Below are 21,986 nucleotides of genomic sequence, written 5' to 3' on the forward strand. Positions count from 1 at the left end.
AAACAGGCGAACTCTCACCCCAAAACATTCGTAACTTGTACAATAGCTAAATCAAATTATTTGTTGGGCCGAGTGTCTACTAATATGTACAAACTGACAACAGTTTCCATAGGAAATAATGCAATCATAAAATGTTATACGGGTACAACTGTGATACATCAAGAATCTCTTTGGTTGGATACTGTTTCCATGCAAACGACTTTAACTAGCCTTTCGTGACTTTTTTAGATTCAAGACTAGAAGCCATTATCTACAAACATGCAAAAAATGCTACTTCTTCTGTACTCCGCCCGCAAAGCATATTGGAACTGGTTCGGGGTATAATTTGTCTTGATGCTATATGACGTCACGTAAAGGTACCATCACCAGTCACGAGGTAGAGACGCACGTGGTAGATGAGATAGTCCAGTACTTCCATCTGATCTGGTTTGAGATAGTGGAAACTGATGACGTAATCGGAACAGCATTCTTCCCCCTGGAATGTAAAATATTTTTGGTTACTTCGCATCGATATGTTCATGTTAGTAATGATATGCTGTTAAAACCAAAAGTTGTGGTATATATTGCAGAATTAAAGCGGAGGAGTCGTCGCCTGCGCATGCATCAGATGGCTATAGCGTGTCTTTGTTCACAAATAAGCATCGACCCACGAGCCTTTGCGCTTTAGCGTGTGTTGTTATCATTGCTTGGGACTCAATTTCCGCGCGTGCGCAGGTGACGACCATCCCGCTTTAATCTAACCCTCCACGGTTAATGAACTTGATGCTATGAGGGGAAAATGCCAAGTTTAAAATCAAAGTTGGGCTAACTCTACAACAAGCGGAATTATTCAAAGAGTTTAACAGCAGAATTTATAAAAATGTGATTGTGATTGAGAGCGTACATAAAAAACCCACAAAAACAGGTATTTCGAATGTACTCGTGGGTGCGTCAACTGGTTAATTATTCAATAAATCTATGCAAGGTTTTTTTTCTTAATCGATCTGCTAGATCAAAATATTCAAATTTCCAGTAAGCATTTGATCATGCTTAACGGTTTTCTGTATTACCTTGTCTGCATAAAGCAAACCTGTAATAAATGTACTGTACCTTATTATAGGGATGAACCACGGAACCATAATACCACGAGTCCACGTGACCTGATAGGTAAGTCTCGTGACTAAATGGTATAAACCTCTGTCTTCCCAGAGGGTCTCTCGTGTCACCCATAACAACGCCAAGTTTTTCAAGACATTTCGCCATTTCTAAATCCTCCTTTCCAACGTTGATGGGGCTGCATTTACTGGGATTCGGAATTCCACATTCGACGAATCGTCGCAAAGCTGACTTACTAAGAACGTAACCAGCGCCACCACTGTTAAAAGTTTGGTTGACTCGGTGGTTCACCAGTTTGTGGCCGAAATAAAGTGGTTGCGACGTGTCGTACTGTTGAAGAAAATATCGTAGGTTTTCAATGATAATAAACGAGTCGTCGTCCGCTTTTAAAAACCAGTCGTAGTCATTGAAATAGTTCTTATATATGTAAGCGAAAGCAGCCTTGGTCTTTCCCCAAAGAAAAGACGGTCCTTCCGGAATGTCTAGTTTCACTATAGGAACGTCATTATCTTCGAAAGAACTGAAATAAACCATTTTATCACATCTTGAACCCCAAGTATTTATAACATGGGGCAGTCTTTTCACGGCATAGTTGGGGTTTGTGGCAAGCCAACAAAGAATTCTAACTTTCTCTGTCAGTTTGGGCAACGTAATCGGAGTTGTGTCCATAGTGGCAATATCCATCTTGTCATCTCTACTGGTGGGGACGATATTGACAGGGGCAGCAAGAAGCTCGATACAGTGAGGAGAAACTGTCACAGAAGGAAATTCTTCGATTTTAGACGCTGGAGCGAGACCTTCGGAGAAATTACCTAGAACAGAGAAATAAACACTAAGAATATATGCGTCGGTATCATATCGTGCAATATACACGTAGAACACTATGTAAATCGACCAGATATATATATATATCAAGACAGATATATGAAATATAAATAACAACTGGTATCATCATATAAATTTGTGTCTATTAAAATCCATAACAACATGACGGCATTAACGTTATACCAGTGTATACAATCATTTCATGTAATTAGATTGTTACACTGATATACAGATATATTTGAGCTCTCTACATTTCGCCAAAGTTCTGTTGAAGTTCAAAGTTCCAAAGTAAACCTATCATCGTGTCCTCATACAGCATAGGACTTACGTGCAAAAATAAATAACCGAACAGTTTAAAGGGCGGGAGTCGTCGTACCGCGTCATGTTCGATATGGGACTCATAGCGACGTATATTGGTGACAGTATACAACGCATGTAAAATACATTGTTTATTTACATGAAATTCGAACACGCGCTGCGCGACGACCACCGCGCTTTAAAGTCTGCTACTCAACTACAAAATCTGAAATATAATTTATTCATATTGTTCAATGTAACTAGTGTGAAAGCTACAACCAAGTACAAGTATACATCTTATCACTCGTTGATTAGTGTTTTTTTGCGGACAGCAGGTTCAATGACATGCGCGGCCACAGTATTCAATGATTAACAGTGACGAAGATGTTATGGCGGCCAGGAATGGTGATATGAGCGCATGTACGTCGGTAGAGGTCACATGTTGAAAAAATACAGTAACAGACAGATAGGCCATGAAAAAAACGAATAAATACAATTCAGTTTTGCAGTTGTTTCACGATAGTAGATAATATGTAATATACTAATTAATTTCACAGATTAGGACCACGTATGTTGGAGTTATACTCACTTAATGGCAGACTGTGTATTTTGAGAGGTTTAGGAAATCGTATGCTGCTTTCCGGTAGTCCCTGTCGTACGACTGACGAGTTGGTAATCCCAGAGCCATCCATGAACACCTTGACACGTACCGAGTGTCTATACCCTCCATAAGCAAAAACTAGAAATACCATCACAGGCAAAAATACTATTAACAGAATGACGGCTTTTCTCGTCGATGTTCGACTATCGGAAGTCATCCTCCGCGCTTACCGTGCTGTTATGCAGCGCAGTAAGCTGGATATTTGCTGGTAGCAGGCACAGGTGTGGCCACAATATTCTCAAACAGTGTTGAGAATCACATTTGCTAAAATTCTACGTCGGGAAAAGAAAAAAAGCCTTGCTAGGTTAATACGACGTTGAACGTTTGTACACAACGAAGGGTCTAAAGTCCACGTGTGGTGTCGTGTCGAGTAAGTACCAATAACTATTTGTTGATAGAATCGCACCGTTTGGTGTGTGTAATAATTTAAGATATGTTGAATGCCCTCGAAATATGAAGTTATAAGTTCTGTTTGTTTTAAATTACTGAAACACGTAAAATTCCCTGGAATGAATCAAATTGGTTATAAACAAGAACAGTGAAAAACAAGGACGAGAAAACTAATACTAGTACACAACAACTTACATACAAATTACACTGGCTAATTAAAATGACTGACCTAGCCTAAGACGGCAAGAATAACAAATAACAATGTCTAAAATACAATCATAATAGGTAATCGTACCCACTGACGAAAGTAACAAAATAAAATATATTTCAAACTCAGAAAAAGTAACATGTAAAACACAAGACAGTATTCCGGAAGTTAGCGAAATGCACTCAAATTCCGAGTTGTTCGGGTTGTTGTTTCAATAACACTTTTTTTTTTAACGAATTTAGTCAGTGAAACGAGTAAACCAGTGCTATTGTTTGTCATTTAATAGAATTATCATTATATATTTTAAATGACTGTTTAAATAAGCAAAGATTGCACTATATTTCTTTGTTTCGTCAAATAATTCTCGTTGTTTCAAGTTTTTTTTACAAAGGGGACATGATATTATAAAATGCTCTTTATGTTCTACTTGTCTGAACGTGAAACACATATCTATTCTTCTTCAAGGATTTTTGGTTTTGTCTAACTCTCATATTCTATTTTTAAGTGATGATTACTCGTATATGTGTTGTATACACTACAGCATCCATACGATCGGACGTTTATTGCCGAACATTGCCGAGTAGTTCCGCAGCAGTTCCTGGAGACAAGTCACTGAATCACGTGCGACATTTTATGGTTGACGATTCGAAGAAGACCACAATCAAGACGAAACACATCGATTTGAGTTTTTCTGAAGACAAAATCCATTCACTTTCTTGCCTCAGAAATTTGTTATTTGTTGGAAGCCCTTGTCCCCAAATAATATGTTAATCATAATCGAACGGTAGAAATTGTTTTTATTGGTTTTCAGTAATAAAGCAAAACTTATTCACATCATGAACATTGACAAAAATACTATATTAAAAACAATACGTTTGATTGAGGTTGCATACAACATAAGAAAAGAAAAAAATGTCACTACAATAAATTAATATATATTTTGTGTTTACATAACTGCATACACATACATTTTTTGTTTGTTTTGTTTTTAACTTTAATTTTTTACTACTTGTACATGAGCTTTACTACGCCAAAGAAGAAATGTCAATTCTCTTTAGGGATGTAATGAAGCAATTCTATTATATTTTAATCAAATACAACTACGGGTCGATATGATTGTCACGTAGGCATAGAAGTGTAATTTTCATAACAGAAAAATATTAGCGAAGGAAATTTAACTGTTTTATTTAACTACCAATTGCATACCAACCCGGCGACCATATTTGTCACTAACGTGCATACATTGTAGCATCATTCTCTTGTATTTGCAGGTTCTTTTGGAACACATTATGCATTTATTGTAATTAATATGCAACAAGTATATTCAAAATAAACAACCAGAGATAAAAAAAAAGGCTCGCGTAGAGAAACTTTCGTACAATGTTCTTTGCTAATTGGAGTTGCAAGTAATATTGCCCTCCTATCTGAAAACGATCTATTAGCGCCTAAAAAGCAATATTCTTTGCAACAAAGTTGTATTAGTTGATCAACCTACTGGCTTGGTTTATGAAACATATTGGCGGCAACAATACGGCCGAGAGTAGCGGCAACAGTACAGCTGAGAGTAGCGGCAACAGTACGGCTGAGAGTAGCGGCAACAGTACAGCTGAGAGTAGCGGCAACAGTACGGCTGAGAGTAGCGGCAACAGTACGGCTGAGAGTAGCGGCAACAGTACGGCTGAGAGTAGCGGCAACAGTACGGCTAAGAGTAGCGGCAACAGTACGGCTGAGAGTAGCGGCAACAGTACGGCTGAGAGTAGCGGCAACAGTACGGCTGAGAGTAGCGGCAACAGTACGGCTAAGAGTAGCGGCAACAGTACGGCTGAGAGTAGCGGCAACAGTACGGCTAAGAGTAGCGGCAACAGTACGGCTGAGAGTAGCGGCAACAGTACGGCTGAGAGTAACGGCAACAGTACGGCTGAGAGTAGCGGCAACAGTACGGCTGAGAGTAGCGGCAACAGTACGGCTGAGAGTAGCGGCAACAGTACGGCTGAGAGTAGCGGCAACAGTACGGCTGAGAGTAGCGGCAACAGTACGGCTGAGAGTAGCGGCAACAGTACGGCTGAGAGTAGCGGCAACAGTACGGCTGAGAGTAACGGCAACAGTACGGCTGAGAGTAGCGGCAACAGTACGGCTGAGAGTAGCGGCAACAGTACGGCTGAGAGTAGCGGCAACAGTACGGCTGAGAGTAGCGGCAACAGTACGGCTGAGAGTAGCGGCAACAGTACGGCTGAGAGTAGCGGCAACAGTACGGCTGAGAGTAGCGGCTATCCAGTGTAGACGCTTACAAATATGGGCATATCAGAAGATCCGTTTTTGAGATCGATTGGAAACATATTAACATGCATATATCAACCGATACATAGTAAAGTGACTGTATTATTATAAAACAACAAACAACAACAAGATATATGTTCAACATTTGCTTTCTTATGCATAGATTAAATGTTTACATAGGTCAACTAAACATCCTCTGAAACCGAAAACGAAATATATTTGCTAATTCTATCGTATGTGGCGCACTTTACCAGCATCACTGAAAAAATGCGTTAGACGCAGCTTTCAAACTGACGCGCGCAAAAACCTATTTTTTTTTTTTTTTGCTTCATAGTAGTCTAGGATTCCGGTATGATCATAGCAATATCAAATAGATACACTCAAAATTCATTTAAAATTGACCAGAATGACGAAGATTTTGCGTATGAGAATCAGTCGATGAGGGCGCTGTAACCGTCCATGTCAGGTTCAGTGTATCAGTGTTTCAGCTGGTTCCAGACGTTCGTAAAAGTAAATATGCGGCAAAGGTCACTGGCAAGAACAGTTCATTATACAGGAGAGGTAGATAAAAAACAAAATATATTGTATAATATTGTTTTCAATAATATATTATCCCTACTCCCTATGGTGTGTTTACATAAGTACTGTCGTACCCATCGAAATGACATACTATCGGCTGCTGGGGCAAATACACCCAAAAATACAACGTTGAATGTATATACTACATGCATTTATTATAATTAAAAAAAAAATCCCCTGTGTAAATTGCCCGTGGTTGGATAGTGTGATGTGTCATCGTCGCTGCTCTCCGCTTTGAAATTTTAAAGAGTAAGAACGGTGTGTACGGATTTCTACTAGAATCCGTTTTTTGCTCGTTATCATTGACTGTCAACTGTGTATAGTGTGGACTGATAAACTGGGTGACCGCTGTCGACTTCTTGAAACTGGTACTGCATTGTTGCCTGATTTGTTCATTACATTTGATCTCTCTTCAGTTTTAGATAAATATTGTTCATGTTTGTCGAGGTTATGTTTATAATTCCTATTTGTGTTTATCAAAGCGTTTTCGTAGGAGTGGAGTAAACTTTTTACAGATGTTTTCTATGCAACAGTGATACTGCTTATTTTGACCGTATTGAACCCAATTGTAACAGCGACCTCATCGTCAAGAACGTCTAATATTTTGTACACCGTTTTGTAACCTGGCCTCTGATTGGTTGAAAGTTGTCACTAGGAAGAACACCACCCTTTGATCTAAAGTTGTAAATACGACAACCATATGTTGTGACTTAATTTCATTATGCATTGACGATTAGTTGCAATGTGATTTTCTGATTTATTCATGTACAAATTGTGATTTTAATACCATCATCATAGTACAGGTAATCTGCATGATCAAATTTCAGTTGCTATTTTTGGCCCATTTTGTGTGTGTGTGTGTGAAATGGTTTCCAACAGGGCAAACAAAAGGGAACTAGGTATAAGTGAAGTAGAAATACCCCTAGGAATTAGAGTTGTCTTATCAGTGACACAAGTATTATTCATGTAAATATGTAGCTTGTACAAGGACTGAAGGTTCTACATTTATTCAATTTTTCTTTTAACCTTTAACCTTGTACTTGATCATCAGTACAAGGGGTGGTTGATATAGCAGAAACAGAAATACATGTCTGGAATGCGAAAAAGAAAATATAAACACGGCTCTCAAGTTCACAGTTAAGACATTTTTATTTACTTTATAGGCAAATTATTTTCAAGTCTGAGATGGTAAAACTGTACTAAATACAGGAATTTCAGTCTTGCACTGTACAGAGCTACAATAACAATAACAATATAGTGTAAACTGTACAACTGGTAATCTCATACTAACATTTTAATGTTCAAACTTTCAACTGCAGATAAAACTGTACAATATAAAAAGGCAAACAACTAACATTAAAATATGCTCCTCTGACAATCGCAAAAATGCATGTCTTTTTAATCATAAGTATTGTCTTTGTGTTACCATGACACAATGGACACAACAGGTTTGTAGTGACAAAGAAAAAGCCAAAGACAGTGAATACAGATTAGATAATACAAGATATATAACAATGGGTTGTACTAGTTTGTTCAAAGTCCTTACTATAAAAGACAAGATGGAAATGTCATAAACAAAGTCTTCCTAAGACAATGTAGACCACACTTTATTACATCATATAAATGCTGTCATATCACAACATTAAGGGACAGTTGGTTAACGCCAGAACACACAGTGACTGACTACAAGTTTCTGACTTAACCACCAGACTTTCTAGCCCAAATTATTCTGTACTTTTTTCTTATATTCTTCAATATTTCTGAAAATGAATTTGGCTATTTTTGTCCCAATCTTCTGAAGGAAAATGCAGCCTATAGACGGGACTATTTTGTGAATTTGTGATGAAAAGTGGGAACAAGTGGTGAAAGGTTAATTACGGATCTTGGGTCAGCATGGAATTCTAAAATTCAAATTGGGTCAGCTTTTGACTGCTGGGGGGGGGGGGGGGGGCTGTAGGTGACTTCCGAAAACATGAAATTGTTGCGGCCCTGGATTTCTTTTCACTTTTATTTTGTTCATCAAATCAAATGTGAATTTTATTCAACAAAATCCAAACTGTTCTTTTACATAAATTTTCAATGTATGATGTTGTGTTAATGATGCGCCAGGAAATAAACATAACTAGTTTTGTAACAATAAATCTCTGCGTCAGTGTCACATCTAATATTGGCTAATTTCACTATAATGATGCAATGGAAAATCAAAAATCTAGTAAACAATATACTTTCATATACATAAGAGGCACATGGGACCAATATCTAACATGTTGTGTTGACGACCATACTTTCAGTTTTTACCACAAGCACCCAACAAACTTTGCTGAAATTAAGTACACACATCTAGCAAGTCAAAAACATCTACAGTAGAATACTTTATTTTCGCTGAAGGGATGATTCCGTGAAAATAAAATTCAGCAAATATACTTTTTTTCCTATATTTCACATTAATAAATAAATTCCATACAAAATGCCCAAAAAGCCTTTTCAGCGAAAATTAATTCCAGCGAAAATAAAGTATTCCACAGTAACTTAATTTCACAATTCTGTGTCTATAACAAAGTATTTTCACAAGTATTTTTATCAATATCAATGTAATAGACCATTTTTCGTTCACTGCGAGAATCACGCGCTATGCGTGAAAGCAAACGTAAAGACAGGACAAACAAAGGTCATAGCGTCGTCAAACATCGCGTGGGATTCGACAAATGCGAAGTACTTTGGGGGACATTTCCATGCATAATAATGTGCTGTCCACATTTCATGATAGGCAATTTCGATTAAGTGAGAGTATTCGGAAGCAATATTCTTTGTCGAAGATCGGCCGGTCGGTGTGAGTTACGAAATAAAGAAATTCTAGTTCAAAATCAAATCATTCGACTTTTGCGGCAGACGTTCGACGCGCGTCTTTCATACATCTCGCGAGATCTCGCAATTGTACGGAAAATCACTTATTGGTCCTTGGTACATTACAATACAATGTACACCTGGTAATTTTCATCTTAGCTTGGATCAACGAGGATCATCTGATGATAAACAATGGTTTTATAGACAGCTTTACACCACCCAATTTGTGCTAAAAAGTTGTCACCTGAGGGCACTTTGATCAATATTTGCAGTGCAATTCTCGTACCAATTTGTTGTATAACTCATTACAGGTCAGTCTAGACTTTCTACACATGTTGCTGATCGACACAGCTATTACGATATGAGTTTCGTTTGGACGCCATGAATGTCTCAGAAATAGCCAACTGGGGCTCTACTCTTTTTTCATGTAAAACCAGTACGTATCCTGCATGCTATGAAAAGTTGGTTTCTGCAGTAAAAACAATCTGCTGGTCATTTAAATAGAGCATGGACATCAAACACTGCCCTTTCAACCTTTGACCCAAAGTAACTGAAACAGAAGTGAATGTAAACAACAGAACATAACTGACACACAATACAAATTATCAAAATAGAACTGATAAGATTAAACCTTTGCACTGTAAAATGGGGAACCTTTTTTCTTTCACTTTTGTGTTTTTATAAATACAATGAAAAGTTAAGAGACAAGTTTCATTTCACTTAAAAACTCCACATTGCCAGACTGTCATGTTTATTCATATCTTTAATTTGAAGTTAAAATTCTCACAGAGATGAAGTTTCTTTGGCATATAGATGTCTTCTAAAATGTTCTTTATTTTGTAAGAAGTCAAATATCAAGCAGGTGTGTCCAACCTTCAATACACATACAAATTTTATGTTATTTTTCCATAATTTCTCAGCATATTTTGTACCGAATGGGCGTAATTTGCTGTCTCAAGCAAAAATTACGCTTTAATTTGGTGGAAGATAACAACAATTGAATTTGACATTGTAAAGATATTGATTACACAAAGGTCACATACTTCAATATTTAATTTCTCTTTTTTAAAGATTATTTGAAAAAGGAAGAACACACTTTCTTGGAACCATTGGCATCTTAGGCCACGATTATTGATATAGTATTTATTATAAATACTGTGAACAGGACGTTGACATACACATTATTTACATATTCAGCGTTCTACTGAAAGGGACGACTGTAATACAGTATATATAATAAAATATGTACTCTACAGAAATGCACCCTGACTACCAGTGTTGTTAATATCCTGATAGAGTATACTATAATGGTTTACAAATAAAATTGATAATTACCTATAAAAGTATGCTTAAACAAGTAGCTAATTTTTATATAACTTATGATGCAAATTTCAAATTTTATAAGCCAATTTTTCTTAGTGCGGAGCTATTTTAGGGAACAGAATTAAAATAACATGGAATATCAATTATAATGATGATAAACAAATAGGGAATTTACGGAAATAGCCTAAAGGGTTTATTGAGGTACAGTAGTAGTCAGGGTGATATTTCAAAACTTTCACATTTCTTTAATTTGAAGAGTAGAAGAAACATGCTATTTACAAAGATATCAAGGTGTTAATATAAGCAATTGAAAAGGGTCAGTCAACTAAACAGTGTAAATCAGTCACAAATCAGCAACATCCTCAACAGTAAAAACCCTATACAGGGAAATAAAATTAAAACAACATTTGGTGCAGACACAGCTCTTCAAAACACCATTCAATGTGTAGAGATGAAATCAAATAAAATACGAGTGCCAATGTGGCATTAAAGTGAGGCTGGCAAAGTCAGATTGGCAAAGATGCACGACATGACCCAGCGAGCCTCACTATGGTTAAAGACTTTTTAAACTGGTGATATTTGTTGGGATTCTAGTTCTCATGGCATGCAGTAACTGTCACGCAGGCAGCAGATCAAACTCTTTTTTGATTTCTACTATCGGTACATGGTCTTTGCTGACCAATGGCGGATTCTTCCCGTCGTACAAACGAAGATCTTTTAATTTACATTCCCACTCCATTTTCTGAACAGCGTACAATGAAGCGATCTCGTGTTCCTGTCTTTGAATAAGTTCTTCCTGCAAATCATAAGAAACAAGATAACAGCCGTTAATTAGTTATTACACATCAGTTAAAGATAAAATGGTTTTCACATAGGGAATATCTCAACAAGCCCCACCGAGTCCTTTTTATTATAGTCAAAAAATATAGACTAGTATTTTATTTTTAATTTTTATTTCAGTCAAATATCAAAGCTATCAGGCTAGTAATCAAAAATATCATTTATTACCAATAATGATAAAAATATTTGCTACAACTCAATAATTAATGAGAATTAATGATTTCAACACAAAATCTGATAGAAATCAACTGGTAGCAGGTTAGCGATTTCAAAATCAATCAAAGAAAGCTTAGAAAGAACTCCCATGTGCTGAGAGTATTGGAGACACATTAAATATAATTTGAAATTACTTAGCTGAAAACTAATTATGCAAATCAGAAAATTAACATGAACAGATTTGATTGTAAAACTAATGAGGTCTGCGCAATGTAACAAAAACTCTATGTACCAAGTTTAATTGAAATGTGATTAGAACCAAAAAATTATGAATTATTATGCTAATTGGGGAAATAATATGAACAGAGTTTTACCCCAAACTAATTAGGTTTGTACATTGTCCTAGAGCATCTTTGTACTAAGTTTCATTAAAATGGAAATTAGTACTTTAGATATCAATGTGAAAGCTTAAAATTGGTTAATTATGCAAATTGGGTAATTAATATGTACAGATTTTAACCCACAATTATCCAGGTCTGTCTATTGTCCTACAGCATCCATGTATAAACATTCATTGATATGTGATGATTACGGTAGTACCTGAGATATCAGTGTGAAAGTTGGAAATTGGTTAATTATGCAAATTAGGTGATTAATATGCACAAATATTTACCAAAAACTAATTGGGTCTCTGCATAATTTTAGATTCATTGAAATGTGATGATTAGTACTTTAGATATCAGTAGAAAAGCTGAAAATTAATTATGCAAATTAGGTAATTAATATGCACAATTATTTACCCTGAAACTAATCAGGTCTCTGCATAGTCCTAAAGGATCTATGTACCAAGTTTCATTGAAATGCGATGATTAGTACTTGAGATACCCGTGGAAAAGCTGAAAATTAACTAATTATGCAAATTAGGTGATTAATATGCACAAATATTTATTCGAAACAATCAATCTCTGCATAGTCCTTGAGTATGTAAGTACCAAGTTTCATTGAAATGTAATGCTCACTACTTATATCAAAAGCTGAAAATTAATTAATTATGCAAATTAGGTAATTATATGTACTGATATTACCATAAAAACTATCAGGTCTGTGCAGTGTCATATGACATCTATGTACCAAGTTTCATTGAAATGTGATGATTACTACTTGAGATATCAGTGGAAAAACCGAAAATTGACTAATCATTATGCAAATTAGGTAATTAGTATCCACGGATTATTACCAAAAACTAATCAAAACCTAGCATTAGTTCAGAAAATCTATGTACCAAGTTTCATCAAAATCGAATGAGTGGTTGTTTAGATATCAGTGGAACAGTCATAGAACAGCTAAAAATTAGCTAATTATCATGCAAATTAGGTAATTAACGAGCATGGATTTTAACCAAAACCTAATCAAAACCTAGCATTAGTTCAGAGCATCTATGTACCAAGTTCCATCAAAATCCAATGAGTGGTTCTTTAGATATCAGTGGAACAGTCATAGAACAGCTAAAAATTAGCTAATTATCATGCAAATTAGGTAATTAACGAGCATGGATTTTTACCAAAACCTAATCAAATCTGCGCATTGGCCCAGAGCATCTATGCACCAAGTTTCATCAAAAACCGATGTATGGTTCTTGAGATAGCAGTGGAACAGTCGGACACACATACACACATACACACACACACACACACACACACACACACACACACACACACACACACACACACACACATACAGACACACACATACTTGTATTGCAATATGTTCCGAGGACTACATTGGATTAACTTTTAATATAGTTGAATTAACTTTTAATATAGTTGCGATATGAACTTGATTAAAACGCGTTCCTATATAGGGTTGCGTTTTAATTGGAGTTTAATTAAACTCAATTACAATGCAATACAATGGAGAATTGCATTTTAATTAAGTTTAATTAAACAAGAGTTGAATATCCCGTGACTGAACATAGAAATGTTTGCAAAGCTTAGGTTTAGTATCGGGGGAAGGTATGGTATAATTATATTAATATTAATATAACGTGAACCATACCTTCCCCCGATACTAAACCTAAGCTACGCAAAACGTATTAATAATCGAATTAACTATTAATATAAATTATGTTTTCCGAGGACTATGAAAAAGGTCCTCGGAAGGTGTGTATGTCCTCGGAAGTAGCTATATATCTGTATTTTTGTCCTCGCAACATATAGCAATCCAAGTACACTAACTGCAAAGACTCCCATTTTGTGCTTCGCACATGGGAGTCAAAAATGGATTTTTTTTTATCTAAAATGAAACAAATATTTATCATAAATTAAAGATGTGAAGATGTCTTCACAAAATTAACAAATCTGATAGAAATCTACGCAAGGTATCTACATATAACATATCAAAATAATGGGGCTAGCATTTTTCAAGAAGAAGTCGAAAATATCATTTTTTAACAAAAATGACAGGACTATTTGCTTAAAATAGTGATATCATCACAAAATAAATAAATATGATAGAAATATACCCAAAAGACCTACATATAATATATCAAAGTAATGGGACTAGCAGTGTTTAAGGAAAAGTCGAAAATGTAAATTTTTTTGCTATAATAATCTTCATCAACTTTATCCACAGGGAAGTAAAAAAAAAATAGAGTAAGAAATAGATGCATCAAGAACCCAATTAGAAAATGGCAAAAATGCTAGATTTTGATGAATTTTTAACACTGAAACGACTGATATTTGTCATCTTGAATTAAATCATGGAACAAATGCATGTAACATGTGCATTTGTGTGCATGTGTGTGTAAAGTTTGAATGTAGTCAGTTATCTGTCTGCAATACAGGTGCAGACAGATAAAAGTGAAATTATAAGTTATAGGCGTAACTAATTTCTTTTTAATGACTTTCTATAGATTACATGTGCATTTCTAATAGCACAAATATGGTTAACTACACCAAGCAAACTAGAGGGGAAGAAGAATTTTCAAGTGATTTTAATTCTGCTGCATTATACACTATCAGAGAACAAAGCAGAACTAAATATCAAGCGAAAATATAATACTCCAATTTATACAAACCTTAAGTTTCGCATACTTGTCATCAACGTCTCTCAACCATGAGAAAAACTGACGACCATTAAAACGAGTGCGTATATTTTTTGCATCCTCTTCACCCTGTAACCAAATATTAGATAACTTGTTGAGAAATCACCAAGACCAACTAGTCACTTTCATAATTGTACCAACTAACAACTATACAATGTACAACTTTTACAGCAATACCATAAACAACTACTAACTACAAAACTATATCAAAGACCAACTTTCATAACTACTGTAACAACTAATACCTGTAAGTCTGGCATGTTGTAAATTTCTTGATCTCGCAATATACTACATACACTGTACGGAGTGCTCTGATTGGCTGAAGCTCTTGCGGCATTACCATGAACACGCATTATTTCCTGCTCTGCTGATAATACTAGCTTCTCCTGAAAGTTGAAAAACCGTATTAAGAAGTTTAATTTTGTGATTGTAAATACTGATAAACTCAATGTTGTAATTGATGGCTTGTTGCTCCGATAGTTACTGAAACAAAATCACCACAAGAATACTGCAAAGCCTTGGAAAATAGTCTAAAAAGACTACCCGGTATATGTTTGACAAGTGGTCATTCACATCTGTTTAACCCAGTCACTGCAATTGCCTCCCTCCACAAAATAGTCCTGGTCAACTTGTTTACCAGGATTACTTCCATAAAAAGACGTTGACCATAATTCAAACCTTTACGCAATACCATGTACTGCCCTTGTCTGGTTTAACATTGAAATTTATGTTGCGACTGCAAACTATTATATTAGGCATTTAACATTTAACAATAGACATTATACAGACACAAGGAAAGTGTAGGTAATTAATATTTTATAGAAATTCATCACACAATATTCAGTTTTCATTTGGAAAAAGTTTATCGATAGAAAATGTACAGACTTTGAAAACTGCTAATACACTGCAATTTGGTCTGGTTTCACTCTATATTTATATGGAATTTTATTATGTGCGACTAAAATACAATGTACATTTATTTTACTCACTCTTTCAATAAAGTGCCTTGTTCTCAATCGATGACGCAGTCTTTCTTGTTCATGGAATGCCTCAAGTAACAAGTGTGGTAAATTATCAGGAGGGGCATGCTGAAAGAAGAGAAATTTGCATAAAGAAACAAGAACAAAATTCCAAGGGACATACATAGTTTTTCAGGTTGTTCTCATCTGATATAATAAGTTAGGAGTGTGAATTTGAAACTATATTTACAAAAGAGAGACAATGTTTACGTCAGAGCATTTTTATTTTATGAAAAACAGGAATGATTTTAAAAATCACAGCTTATGCCAGATAGGAAAATCATGCAGTGGGAAAAATTGGTCTGTATAAACTTAGATCCTGTATTTTCGTTTTTAAACAGTGCCCCCCCCCCAATGACATTGGAAAGTGGCAAATTCATTGAAGTTTTTTTTTTGATATGGTCAAAACTATTGCTTAGATTGCTGAATCTTGTACCAGACACACCATAATAAAGTCAACATGGTTGTCAACAATCCATGTCAATTTTATCTACATGATTACTCGTAGGAGTATTCTCAGTAGAGGATTTTCTTACGTGGTTTTGTCTCCTTTTTTTCATAATGCTTCAACAGTGTCTAATCAAAGAAAGCTTAGAAAGAACTCCCGTGTGCTGAGAGTATTGGAGACACATTCAAAATTAATTCAAAATTACTTGAACTTGAGATGTTGATAGAAACGCAGAAAACTAATTATGCAAATTAGGTAACTAATATGAACAGATTTAAGTGTAAAACTAATAAGGTCTGCACAATGTAACAAGTTTCATTGAAATGTGATTAGAACCAAAATAATATTAATTATTATGCTAATTGGAGAATTAATATGAACAGATTTTAACCCCAAAGTAATCAGGCTGTCTATTGTCCTAGAGCACTTATGTACCAAGTTTTATTCAAATGTGATGATCAATACTTGAGATATCAGTATTAATTAATTATATTAATTAGGTGATTAAGAAGCATAAATATTTACCAAAAACTTATATGGTGTATAGTCCTAGGTTCATTGAAATGTGATGGGTACTCTTTAAAAGTTTCATTGAAATCCAATGAGTGGCTTTTAGACATCAGTGCAACAGCCATAGAACAGCAAAAAATTAACTAATTATGCAAATTAGGTAATTAATAGGCACAATTATTTATCCCAAAATTAATCAGGTCTCTGCAGTCCTAGAATATCTATGTAACAAGTCTCAATGAAATGTGATGATTAGTACTTGAGATATCAGGTAAAAAGCTGAAAATTAACTAATTATGCTAATAAGGTGATTAATATGCACAAATATTTACCCAAAAACTAATTAGGTCTCTGCACAGTCCTCAAGTAACTATGTACCAAGTTTCATTGAAACATGATCATTACTACTTGAAATATCAAAAGCTGAAAATTAATTAATTATGCAAATTAGGTAATTAATACGTACTGATATTACCCTAAAAACTATCTGGTCTGTGCAGTGTCATATGACATCTATGTCCCAAGTTTTATTGACATGTTATGATTAGTACTTGAGATATCAGTGGAAAAGCTGAAAATTTATTAATCATTATGTAAATTAGGTAATTAATAATATTAACAGATTTTTACCCAAAAATAATCAAATCTGCGTATTGGTTCAGAGCATCCATGTGCCAAGTTTCATCAAAATCTAATGAGTGGTTCTTCAATATCAGTGGAACAGTCATGGAACAGTCATGGAACAGCTTGAAATCAGTTAATTGTCATTCAAATTAGGTAATTAATATTCATAGATTTTTACCCAAAACTAATCAAATCTGCACACTAGTTCAGAGCATCCATGTGCCAAGTTTCATCAAAATCCAATGAGTGGTTCTTCAGATATCAGTGGAACAGTCTTGGAACAGCTAAAAATCAGCTAATTATCATGCAAATTAGGTAATTAATATTCATAGATTTTTACCAAAACCTAATCAACTCTGCGCATCATCCCAGAGCATCTATGTACCAAGTTTCACGAAAATTTGATTCGTGGTTCTTGAGATAACGGTGGAACAAAAAAAGTGACATACATACATACAGACATACAGACAGGGTAACTGCAAAGACTTCCTTTTGTGCTTCGCACACAGGAGTCAAAAATACAATTTAGCCGCCTACTTTTCTAAACACTGTGTCAAAGAATACAATTTAGACGCCTACTTTTCTAAACACTATGTCAAAGAATACAATTTAGACGCCTACTTTTCTAAACACTGTGTCAAAGAATACAATTTAGACGCCTACTTTTCTAAACACTGTGTCTAAGAATACAATTTAGTCGCCTACTTTTCTAAACACAGTGTCAAAGAACACAATTTAGACGCCTACTTTTCTAAACACTGTGTCAAAGAATACAATTTAGACCCCTACTTTTCTAAACACTGTGTCAAAGAATACAATTTAGCCGCCTACTTTTCTAAACACTGTGTCAAAGAATACAATTTAGACGCCTACTTTTCTAAACAGTGTCAAATACAATTTAGACGCCTACTTTTCTAAACAGTGTCAAAGAATACAATTTAGACGCCTACTTTTCTAAACACTGTGTCAAAGAATACAATTTAGCCGCCTACTTTTCTAAACACTGTGTCAAAGAATACAATTTAGACGCCTACTTTTCTAAACACTGTGTCTAAGAATACAATTTAGACGCCTACTTTTCTAAACACTGTGTCAAAGAATACAATTTAGCCGCCTACTTTTCTAAACACTGTGTCAAAGAATACAATTTAGACGCCTACTTTTCTAAACACTGTGTCAAAGAATACAATTTAGACGCCTACTTTTCTAAACACTGTGTCAAAGAATACAATTTAGACGCCTACTTTTCTAAACACTGTGTCAAAGAATACAATTTAGACGCCTACTTTTCTAAACAGTGTCAAAGAATACAATTTAGACGCCTACTTTTCTAAACACTGTGTCTAAGAATACAATTTAGACGCCTACTTTTCTAAACACAGTGTCAAAGAACACAATTTAGACGCCTACTTTTCTAAACACTGTGTCAAAGAATACAATTTAGACCCCTACTTTTCTAAACACTGTGTCAAAGAATACAATTTAGACGCCTACTTTTCTAAACACTGTGTCAAAGAATACAATTTAGACGCCTACTTTACTAAACACTATGTCAAAGAATACAATTTAGACGCCTACTTTTCTAAACACTGTGTCAAAGAATACAATTTAGACGCCTACTTTTCTAAACACTGTCAAAGAATACAATTTAGCCGCCTACTTTTCTAAACACTGTGTCAAAGAATACAATTTAGACGCCTACTTTTCTAAACACTGTGTCAAAGAATACAATTTAGCCGCCTACTTTTCTAAACACTGTGTCTAAGAATACAATTTAGACGCCTACTTTTCTAAACACTGTGTCAAAGAATACAATTTAGCCGCCTACTTTTCTAAACACTGTGTCTAAGAATACAATTTAGACGCCTACTTTTCTAAACACTAAGTCAAAGAATACAATTTAGACGCCTACTTTTCTAAACACTGTGTCAAAGAATACAATTTAGACGCCTACTTTTCTAAACACTGTGTCAAAGAATACAATTTAGCCGCCTACTTTTCTAAACACTGTGTGAAAGAATACAATTTAGACGCCTACTTTTCTAAACACTGTGTCAAAGAATACAATTTAGCCGCCTACTTTTCTAAACACTGTGTCTAAGAATACAATTTAGATGCCTACTTTTCTAAACACTGTCAAAGAATACAATTTAGACGCCTACTTTTCTAAACACTGTGTCAAAGAATACAATTTAGACGCCTACTTTTCTAAACACTGTCAAAGAATACAATTTAGACGCCTACTTTTCTAAACACTGTGTCAAAGAATACAATTTAGCCGCCTACTTTTCTAAACACTGTGTCAAAGAATACAATTTAGACGCCTACTTTTCTAAACACTGTGTCAAAGAATACAATTTAGACGCCTACTTTTCTAAACACTGTGTCAAAGAATACAATTTAGCCGCCTACTTTTCTAAACACTGTCAAAGAATACAATTTAGACGCCTACTTTTCTAAACACTGTGTCAAAGAATACAATTTAGACGCCTACTTTTCTAAACACTGTGTCAAAGAATACAATTTAGACGCCTACTTTTCTAAACAGTGTCAAAGAATACAATTTAGACGCCTACTTTTCTAAACACTGTCAAAGAATACAATTTAGCCGCCTACTTTTCTAAACACTGTGTCAAAGAATACAATTTAGACGCCTACTTTTCTAAACACTGTGTCAAAGAATACAATTTAGACGCCTACTTTTCTAAACACTGTGTCAAAGAATACAATTTAGCCGCCTACTTTTCTAAACACTGTGTCAAAGAATACAATTTAGACGCCTACTTTTCTAAACACTGTGTCAAAGAATACAATTTAGACGCCTACTTTTCTAAACACTGTGTCAAAGAATACAATTTAGCCGCCTACTTTTCTAAACACTGTGTCAAAGAATACAATTTAGACGCCTACTTTTCTAAACACTGTGTCCAAGAATACAATTTAGACGCCTACTTTTCTAAACACTGTGTAAAAGAATACAATTTAGATGCCTACTTTTCTAAACACTGTGTCAAAGAATACAATTTAGACGCCTACTTTTCTAAACACTGTGTCTAAGAATACAATTTAGACGCCTACTTTTCTAAACACTATCAAAGAATACAATTTAGACGCCTACTTTTCTAAACACTATCAAAGAATACAATTTAGCTGCCTACTTTTCTAAACACTATCAAAGAATACAATTTAGACGCCTACTTTTCTAAACACTGTGTCAAAGAATACAATTTAGACGCCTACTTTTCTAAACAGTGTCAAAGAATACAATTTAGACGCCTTCTTTTCTAAACACTGTGTCAAAGAATACAATTTAGTCGCCTACTTTTCTAAACACTGTGTCTAAGAATACAATTTAGACGCCTACTTTTCTAAACACTGTGTCAAAGAATACAATTTAGACGCCTACTTTTCTAAACACTGTGTCTAAGAATACAATTTAGACGCCTACTTTTCTAAACAGTGTCAAAGAATACAATTTAGACGCCTACTTTTCTAAACACTGTGTCAAAGAATACAATTTAGACGCCTACTTTTCTAAACACTGTGTCAAAGAATACAATTTAGACGCCTACTTTTCTAAACACTGTGTCTAAGAATACAATTTAGACGCCTACTTTTCTAAACACTGTGTCAAAGAATACAATTTAGACCCCTACTTTTCTAAACACTGTGTCAAAGAATACAATTTAGACGCCTACTTTTCTAAACAGTGTCAAATACAATTTAGACGCCTACTTTTCTAAACACTGTGTCTAAGAATACAATTTAGACGCCTACTTTTCTAAACACTGTATCTAAGAATACAATTTAGACGCCTACTTTTCTAAACACTGTGTCAAAGAATACAATTTAGACGCCTACTTTTCTAAACACTGTGTCCAAGAATACAATTTAGACGCCTACTTTTCTAAACACTGTGTCAAAGAATACAATTTAGACGCCTACTTTTCTAAACACTGTGTCAAAGAATACAATTTAGACGCCTACTTTTCTAAACACTGTGTCAAAGAATACAATTTAGACGCCTACTTTTCTAAACACTGTGTCTAAGAATACAATTTAGACGCCTACTTTTCTAAACACTGTGTCAAAGAATACAATTTAGACGCCTACTTTTCTAAACACTGTGTAAAAGAATACAATTTAGACGCCTACTTTTCTAAACACTGTGTCAAAGAATACAATTTAGACGCCTACTTTTCTAAACACTGTGTAAAAGAATACAATTTAGACGCCTACTTTTCTAAACACTGTGTCTAAGAATACAATTTAGACGCCTACTTTTCTAAACACTGTGTCAAAGAATACAATTTAGACCCCTACTTTTCTAAACACTGTCAAAGAATACAATTTAGCCGCCTACTTTTCTAAACACTATGTCAAAGAACACAATTTAGACGCCTACTTTTCTAAACACTGTGTCCAAGAATACAATTTAGACGCCTACTTTTCTAAACACTGTGTCAAAGAATACAATTTAGACGCCTACTTTTCTAAACACTGTGTCCAAGAATACAATTTAGACGCCTACTTTTCTAAACACTGTATCTAAGAATACAATTTAGACGCCTACTTTTCTAAACACTGTGTCTAAGAATACAATTTAGACGCCTACTTTTCTAAACACTGTGTCCAAGAATACAATTTAGACGCCTACTTTTCTAAACACTGTGTCAAAGAATACAATTTAGACGCCTACTTTTCTAAACACTGTGTCAAAGAATACAATTTAGACGCCTACTTTTCTAAACACTGTGTCTAAGAATACAACTTAGCCGCCTTCTTTT

General features: G+C 34.9%; 1 protein-coding gene and 1 pseudogene across 2 annotated transcripts in view; both read right to left on the reverse strand.

Annotated features, from left to right (window-relative positions):
• Positions 1 to 346: 346 nt before the first annotated feature.
• On the reverse strand, positions 347 to 3,035 carry LOC100368362 (glycoprotein-N-acetylgalactosamine 3-beta-galactosyltransferase 1 pseudogene; annotated as a pseudogene).
• A 4,427-nt stretch (positions 3,036 to 7,462) lies between these two features.
• The window catches only part of LOC102803437 (uncharacterized), a 75,229-nt gene continuing 60,705 nt past the window's right edge, over positions 7,463 to 21,986 (reverse strand). For both annotated transcript variants that reach the window (XM_085500454.1, XM_085500455.1), the window contains 4 exons: positions 15,588 to 15,686; positions 14,844 to 14,984; positions 14,572 to 14,667; positions 7,463 to 11,295 (listed from right to left, as the gene is read on the reverse strand). In XM_085500454.1, the coding sequence (XP_085356580.1) occupies positions 11,116 to 11,295; positions 14,572 to 14,667; positions 14,844 to 14,984; positions 15,588 to 15,686 (516 nt within the window). In that variant the 3' untranslated portion in view covers positions 7,463 to 11,115. The remainder of the gene's footprint in view (positions 11,296 to 14,571; positions 14,668 to 14,843; positions 14,985 to 15,587; positions 15,687 to 21,986) is intronic.

This window comes from Saccoglossus kowalevskii, chromosome 6, assembly GCF_978046115.1.
Source record: "Saccoglossus kowalevskii chromosome 6, keSacKowa6.1, whole genome shotgun sequence".
NCBI lineage: Eukaryota > Metazoa > Hemichordata > Enteropneusta > Harrimaniidae > Saccoglossus > Saccoglossus kowalevskii.